Source organism: Microtus ochrogaster, chromosome 8 (assembly GCF_000317375.1).
Source record: "Microtus ochrogaster isolate Prairie Vole_2 chromosome 8, MicOch1.0, whole genome shotgun sequence".
In the NCBI taxonomy this organism is placed as follows: domain Eukaryota; kingdom Metazoa; phylum Chordata; class Mammalia; order Rodentia; family Cricetidae; genus Microtus; species Microtus ochrogaster.
Window position 1 is genome coordinate 31687083 of NC_022015.1, and position 8266 is coordinate 31695348.

Below are 8266 nucleotides of genomic sequence, written 5' to 3' on the forward strand. Positions count from 1 at the left end.
GTAACTCAGCTTTGAGACAGTCTGGTGTAACCCAAGGACCTCAAACTCACTATGCAACGAGGGTAGTTTTGAGCTCCTGATCCTCCTGCTTCCACCTAAGTGCTGGGATTACAGATGTGCAACATCATGCCCGGTTTATGTGATGTGGAGATCAAAGGGCCTCATGCATGCCAAACAAGCATATTACTAACTGAGCTAGAGCCTAGCCCATAGCTTCTTTTTAAGTGTTTATTATTTATACTCATGTGTATATGTGCAAGTCTCTGTGTGTGAATACGCACATGAGTCCAGATGTCCGTGGAAGTCAGAGGCATTAGGTCCCCCGGAGCTGGAGTTTCAGGGCATTGTGAGCGGTCCACAGCTTCTTTCCTCTTTGACAGATTCTCTAGTGTCAAGGCGAAAGAAAACTTCTAAACCTTTTGTTACAGAGCCTTTTGGAAAACTCACTAATGGCACATTTCTGTCTATCTAGGAATTCTAGAGGAAACCAGATTCCTCTTAGCAAATGAAACCCAGATGGAATATTGTAGTGTTTCTTTAGAGGCCACAGCAGTGGGGACATGTAGCTCGGTGCTCAGGATCCCCAGTCCAGTTCCCAGTGCAGAACTGTGTGCCCTTTCCCCAGCTCATCAGACGCCTCAGAATCCAACAAATCCAATAAACAGTGAGCATCTTATTCCTTTTTTTCTTGCAGGGGACAGCCAAATGACCCACACCTGAAACAACGGATGCTAAGGAGGAGGAATATGAAGGCAAGCCCGAAGTCACAGCAGTACTGCATCTCACTTCAGGCCTCCTCCTGTTCATCTTGCAGATAAATTAGTTTAAATAAAAAAAAAAAGTTACCTTGGAAAAAAAATCCTCTTAAAATGAGATACAAGAGCGCCACCCTGTGGTGAGTCTCTTTCATCATCTCTATGTTTCCTTCTAACAAGGTCACATGTATGAACGCCTGTGGCAGCAGCACATCACCCAGAAAGTGCATGTGACATCTGAAAAGGAGAGCCTCTCTGAGGCAACCCTGACACCCCAACCAAGGAAGGTCCAGGGTAAGGGGTCTCAGAGAGGGTGATCCCACACACAGTCCTCAGAAGAGGCAGGTGCCAAGCTTCAGGGACAGCTTCTTCCTGGCTTAGGCCTGGTCTTCACCAGGAACCCTGGAAGTGCTGCGGCCCTGATCGCTGGTCACTGACCTGGAAGAATAGGGACAGATTCTAATGGAGAACAAGGGCTACTGGGAAGCTGCTTCTGTGTCCTCTGCAATAGAGCAGGCCAGAACTTGATGCTGGTTGATATACTGGTGAAACCTGAGTGCCTAGCTGTCCCTCGAAGGTACCCCACTAACAACCAAGCCCACAAAGATGGACAAAGTCCAGAACAAAAAAGTTGACTGGTGGTAGTGGTTTTTTTTTTTTTTTGGTCTTTTTGTTTTGGCAAAACAACATCATACTGTTTATTACAGGTATTACAGGTGTGCCTTTTATCCCCCACTGACAAAAATCACTTTGATTCTGCATTGCTACGCTGAGAATTAACATGTAATATAGTCATTAAACATAACAGCATCATTTTGGGGTCAGTAGTATTGTGCCCTTGTTGTTTCCCCAAGGTCTCAGCTTCATGAGTTAAAGTCTTGATGTCTCCCCAAGTTACTGGCTTACTCTTCTTCTTAGGGCGCCTCCTCTTGATGAGTTTGTCATCTACCTTCGGTTGCTTCGTTTGTCCAGTGGTCTCTGGGGTGCTCTCCTGGTTGGATGCCTCAGGACGGGAAGAGCCAGCCGGCACTTCGCTCGTTTTATCGGGGCCACCAGGCACTGGCGGAGTATCAGAAGGTCCTGAAGGTACTTGGTATGGATTATTTGGAGTAGAACAGGGTCCTGGTGTGGGATATGATCCTGCAGGGGCAGTATATGGTGCTGGTGGTCCCCAGGCTTCCGGTGGCACAGTACCCCATGGAACAGGCAGTGCTCCTGACACTGGAGGAAGAGCTGTGGGATGCTGCCCTCCCATTCCTGATGCCCAAAGTCCAGAAGACACAGATCCCCGTGGACCTAAAGAACCAGCTGCAGCTGGATCTGGGGGTGCACCATATGGCTTAGGTAGCTCTGGAAAGGGCATATTTGGTGTAGCATATGGCCCTGTGGGACCAGGGCCCCGTATAGCAGGGGCTGGATAAGGACCACTAGGTTGGGGACATGAGGGTCCAGGAGGAAGAAAGGATGCTGGGGTTCCTGGTGGTGGTCCAGTTGGAGGAATGGAGGGATATATTCCTGTTGGTGTTGGTCGAAAAGGCAAAGCAGAGGGTGCTGCACTTAGTGGAAGTGCAGACAGCACAGCTGGTGGAGCACTTAGGTTACTCTGAGGGCCAGAGCCTAGCCAGCCTTGAGGAGCCGGGCCAGCTTTTATGTTGCTCACATATGCCAACAAAAATTCATCTGACATTCTCCCAGCAGGACCTAAACCTGAAGCATGACGCATAGTGGTGATAAATCCGAAGAGACAGGCAATGGAGAAACGACCTGAGCAAGCTGACGCTTAAATCTGCTTCATAAAGGAAACTTTGTCCTAAACAAAACAAAACAAAACAACTGGTTGGTTAGATCCCATTTTGAACCTTTAGTTGTCTGGTTACTTTTCCAAAATGAAGAAAAGGCCTGGGAAAGGCTCAAGTGGTGGAGACTGGATGGCTGGGACAGAGAAAGGAGGGGCCAGTCTGTAGGGAATGGGGTAAGGACAACATCTACAGAGCAGGTATGGAGAGAGATGGTTCTAGAAATGTCTCCACTCTTAATTCTGGAAAATAGTCTTGTAAACTGATTTTAAAGAAGTAACCTAGTAAAAGTCTAGTAGAGTGGAAATCCCCAAATTAAGAAAGAAGAACATTTACAAAAAAACTAATGTTGGCTTCTTCCTGACTGGTGAGGCAGTAAATTATTTCCACTTGCCATCAGGAAGTTCAAGACTGGGCCAATGTCACCACTCCTACTTGGCATCAGAGAAGTCCCAGCTAATAGGAGCTAAAAGAATACTGAAGGGAAAGAAAATGTAGGGAGATGAACAAAGGAAACAAAGTCTCTATTCCAATTATTCAGCTGTCTGTGTGGAAAATTGCAACGAATGGACAACAGAAACACCTCCTGGAAGATATAAGTGATCACAGCCAGGCTGCATGAGTCACCACACAAAAATCCCATGCCTTCCTGTGTACCAGTCCTACAAGAGTGCAAAGCACCAAAAGGGTTAACATCAGAATTCCAAAATCATAAAAACAGAGCAAAATCAGAGGATCGACACTACCTAACTTCAAATAAGGCTATATAGTGACAAAAGGCAAGACAGCATTATACTAAGTGAATAAAAACAATGGGATAGAATAGCTAGTCCAGAATTAGGATCACACAAGATCCTTTGATGAAGGAGCTAAGACATAGCAATGGTACAAAGAAAGCCTATTTCACAAAAGGTGCTGAAATCCCCAGATGTCCACAGACCAAAAACAAGTAACTCAGCCAAATATGGACTCCTCTCACAAAAGTAGATCAAACAGATTACAGACCTAAAGGCCAGGCATAATAAACACAAATATTTAAAAAGAAAAAAAAATAGACAAGACCTTTGTGACCTCAGGTTTGGCAATGAGTTTTTTAGACACAATACCAAAACCACAATTGTGGAAGAAAACTAAGCTGGAGTTCTCTAAAATGTAAAGCTTCCACTATGTGAAAACTAGAGACAAAATATACAGTGTATTGCCATTGTCCATGATTATCACCACTCCCCAGGAGGGGAAGATAAGCCCCTATTGATAAAGATACCATGCACTGAAGATAGCTGTTCAGAAAATAGGCCCAGAGATCCCTGACCTAGAACTGACCTAAATGCCCCCTCGTTGAGGGCTAGCTTTCATGGTACAAGAAGACACTGTGCAAGCTTCCAAAGGACGGAGTTAACCAACAGTCCTACCCAGCTGTGACACTTATGAACCACATCGATGACCAGCAGGTCACAATAACCCTATGGGTACAATAGTGGCGCACAAACCTTGGCAGTAACCAGTAGCTCTCTAACTGGACTCATTCAAAGAGAAAGAAATGAGGCCTAGTACTGGAGACCTAGCCAACTACTCAAGTACCTGTGAAGTTATAGCTATTTGAGGAGAATCTACAACCACAAATTTACTAAACCACCATAATCCCTAACAATAATCTAAACATTTGTCTGTTTTTATACCCAAAATGTAGTCTTCAACCATCATCAAGGAAACTTCTGTTTGCAACAGAGTCCACTACAGAAAAGCACAACCAATCAAAATGCAGTTGTAGAGCCCAGTCCCAGTGAATACATGTACAAAACACTCCTGCACCTAAGGCTCAGAGAACATTGTAGAAGAGGGGGCAGAAAGATTGTAAGAACCAGATGATCAGGAAGTTAGTTGGCTGTAAGAGTGTGTCTTCTGGCAATATCAGAAGCTACATCCGTAACGTTTCACCAACATGACTTCCCAAACATGAGTTGAAAAAGGACAGCACCAATGGACATGCCAAAGTGGACAGGGAAAAGCCCACAAAGCCCCAACCCTACACAAAGAACTAGAGGCAGCTGAGGAAAGCTGGCAATGGGAGAGGTTGTCTTCCCTAGGGAAGGGCACACTAACTGGCTGTCTAGCGCCAAACGGTCAGCCCTGAAAACATATATGCAGGTAGCATCATATTATATTAGGAACATATATCTATACACATATATACATACAATAGCAATTAGTTTAAAAGGAGGTCATAAACTTGAGGGGGAGTGGGAAAGGGTACATGGGAGGGTTTGAGGGAGAAGAGTTGCAATTATAATCTCAAAAATTAAATAAAATAATATCCCTGGTAAAGAGTTAGTGTCAACAACCACAAGGAGCCCAGAGAAAGGAGGGTGGTTGGTATACTGGCTTATTCAGCTACTCTAACAAATTGCCCATGACTTTCATGACTTTCAGCAACAGAAGTGTGCTCTTCCTCAGCTCAGGATATCAGACGTTCACAAGCAGCCTCACTGTGGGCTTGGCTAGCCTTCTTCCAGGAGGTTCTAAAGTCCTTCTAGCCACAGAGACAACTAGACTACATCACTGTGGTAGCACCGGGAGTCTCCATCTCACCTGCTCCGCTGTTTTTCTCCCTTTGCCTCTACAGTAAGATCACTTTCCAGGGTACCCGGGGTTACAGATAACCAGGTCATCATCTCAAGACCATCAACTTGGACTGGAGAGATGGCTCAGCAGTTAACTGAACCCTGGCTGCTCTTCCAGAACAGCCTCTACAAGAACTAGACAGATGTGATACACAGACATAATGCAAACAAAATACCCATATGCATAATAAATAATTTTTAAAAATCTCTCAGCTTGATTATATACAAAACCTCATGTGCCAATGAGGTCGCACTCACAGTTCAGGGAATGGAAGCATTGATCCATCAGCTTCAACAGACAGCACGGGAAAAGGGTTAGCCTATGAAGAAATGGCATATCAGATCACAAGGAGGCATAACGAGGCCTAAGGCTCCCTGGCTGGCTTCAGTGTCTAGGTAAGGTTTAGAGGTGCTCTCACATTTCATGAGGAATCATGGGAAGTTTCACTAACAGTAGTATCAGACAGATACTGGGGTTGTGTTGTTGTTGTTGTTGTTTTGGTTTCCCTGTGTAACCTTGGCTGTCCTGGAACTCACTCTGTAGACCAGGCTGGCCTCAAACTCAGAAATCTGCCTACCTCTGCTGGGAGGAAAGATGTGTGCCACTACTTCCCAGCTTGATGCTGGGTTCTTACAGTGACTCTTGCAGATGGTTGACAGGGGAGATAGGGATCACTAAAGAAAGGTCAGTCAGACATTCTAGCTCAGAGAGAAGCTAGGGCAGAAGCTGCCAGATAGGCTCTGTCTCCCCAGAGAACCAGTGGGCTTGGCTTCTGCTTCTCAGCTCAGACCTGAGAGCTCAGACCAAGAGGCTTAGCCAACCTAATTTTCCTGCTTCAGCAGTACAGGGGACACTATGCCTTCCCCTCTAAGTTGAGACTTGATTTCCACATCAAAATAGTAATAAATCACAAGGAGTACAAGGGGCATGGTTTTCCAAGGACATGGGTTACGCTTATCAAAACCAGTCACAAACAAGATGCCTGGCTCAAGGACAGCTGGGTCTCCTTGTGAAGACCTAAGCCCAAAAGTCCCATCCTTGAAGCAGACACAGAACAATCAGCCATGCCTCAGAGGCAGTCGTGGCATTTTCCCGGAACCCCAAAGGGCAGAGACATGGTCTGCTTTGTGAGGATGACTGGGCCAGGTCATCTATCAAGGATCACACACACACACACACACACACACACACACACACACACACACACACACACACACCTGCCCTCCTTCCACTCATTTTTCTCTCCCTTTTCCTTCCTCCCACTCCCCCATCTCCAGCAGCAGGTGAGGGCCAAGGCTAAAGGTCAGGGTCAGGGTATGTCTATAGCTTAGATGCATCCTAATGACCTCACTGCCCCCTCAAAGACTGATAAAAGGTTTCTGTCCAGGATCTTACAGTGGGTTTGCTAGTGTGTTCAGATTCTGCCAGCTTACAGGGGTAGGGCTCAGTTTCTGATCTTGAGGAATTTCTGTTCTCAGGATGTTTTTTGTGAAAACAGAATTCCAATCATCCACCCATCCATTACCTTGGTCTCTTCCAGGATTTCAAGGTGGCACTGAGCTGTTTCCCCTCTCTCGACCAGCAGAGGGCAGAAGTTCCCTGATGAGGAAAGCACCAGCTGCCAGCTTTGTGCTTAGGGAAGCTCCTCCAAGGGCTGGATCAGGCATCTGGTACTTCTATGGAGATACATACACATATACATACATACATGGACTGGGGACCCATAAATGATTCCCACCTCTCTGAAGCTCAATAACAAAATATCTCCCAATGAGGCCACAAATAAGGTTTACGTAGAATTTTAGTTTACTTTCTGGTGCCCTCCTACCTCCTTCTGCTAGGCTAGACGTGTTACTCCTAACTACTGATGATGGAGAAGCTAGTTCAGAGACGCTAGAGAGGCACTGGTGGCACACACTTGTGTGTTAGCATATACCTGTGTGGTGGTACACACCTGCAATCCCAGCATTGGAAAGAGAGAGGCAGGAAGGGTTGGGAATTCAACAGCACCCAGGACTACAGAGTCCAAGGTCAGACTGGCCCACCTGAGAGTAACAAGAGGGGTGGGGAAGAAGCGTGAGTCTGGTGGAACAGAAGCTTCAATTCCCGACTTTGTTGGGATCCTGGCCTTGTCCACGAGGGAGACACTCTCTATATTCACCTAGTTCTTGCATGGGAGTGTGGTGGTGGGGATTGCTGCTTCAGCTGGACATTCATATTAGGGTAAATCCCAGGAGCTTCTGTCAAGTTCACAAGACCAAGTCTCCTGGACATCCACTGTGTTAGTTCTAAAGGCTCAGAAGAAAGGGCATGGGGCCACCGTGGGGTTAAGTTTTGAAGAACACATTCTTGCATACCTGTCTCTTCCTTGTTCTGGATGGGTGGAAGACTCTGAGTCACTAGGCTTGGTGTGGGTTCTGTTCCTGATGGTGGCATGTTTCTCAAGGTGACTCATGGGGTAGATGGCAGGTGCTTATATGGAGAGGGTGCCCTAAAAGGGCTTTCCACAGAGCAAGCAATCAGAGCTGAGGCAGAAGAGACAAGCCTGTGCACTGGGGCTCTCCTCAGAGCAGCCCTCACTCCCCAGATCACATCAATCAAGCTGACATTTCCTCCCACGAGAAGATGAGACAACGCACATTGTTAAGGAGCTCTGATGTACAAAGAGCTTTTCCCAATATACAGGATTCCTAAGTTACTAAGATAAATGGGGGAAGATTTGACATTTATTGTGCATAATTTAAGTTCAAATAGGTTCCCAGTGAAGAAAAATTGCAAGTTGCTGAGCTGGGTCTGTGCCTTCAGCTCCATGCCTTCTGCTGCCATGCCAGGTCCGCACTGCGCTCAAGCTGCCTTGATCTTATAATTCAGAGAACAAAGCCATATTGCAGAATGTTGGGAAGCTGTATTTTTATTTTTGAAATTAACTTATCCCCGTCTGTGAATTTTTTTTTCAGAAAAGCACTTAAAATGAGCAAGTGTTTTCCTCTCACTTTAAAATACGGAATTCAATTTTTTTTTTAAAAAAATGCATCATACCGGGCGTTGGTGGTGGCGCATGCCTTTAATCCCAGCACTCGGGAGGCAGAGGCA

The 8266-nt window shown here is 46.0% G+C and overlaps 1 protein-coding gene across 8 annotated transcripts in view; it reads right to left on the bottom strand.

The window, feature by feature from the left end:
- Window positions 1-1379: 1379 nt before the first annotated feature.
- Window positions 1380-8266, bottom strand: part of LOC102000511 (MAPK-interacting and spindle-stabilizing protein-like) — a 12872-nt gene continuing 5985 nt past the window's right edge. For 4 of the 8 annotated variants that reach the window (XM_013347987.2, XM_005351433.3, XM_026781119.1 and 1 more), the window contains 4 exons: window positions 7531-7698; window positions 6699-6849; window positions 5431-5492; window positions 1380-2565 (listed from right to left, as the gene is read on the bottom strand). In XM_013347987.2, the coding sequence (XP_013203441.1) occupies window positions 1501-2478 (978 nt within the window). In that variant the 5' untranslated portion in view covers window positions 2479-2565; window positions 5431-5492; window positions 6699-6849; window positions 7531-7698 and the 3' untranslated portion in view covers window positions 1380-1500. The remainder of the gene's footprint in view (window positions 2566-5430; window positions 5493-6698; window positions 6850-7530; window positions 7699-8266) is intronic. The other 4 variants (XM_026781118.1, XM_005351434.3, XM_013347988.2 and 1 more) reach the window with 2 other exon arrangements.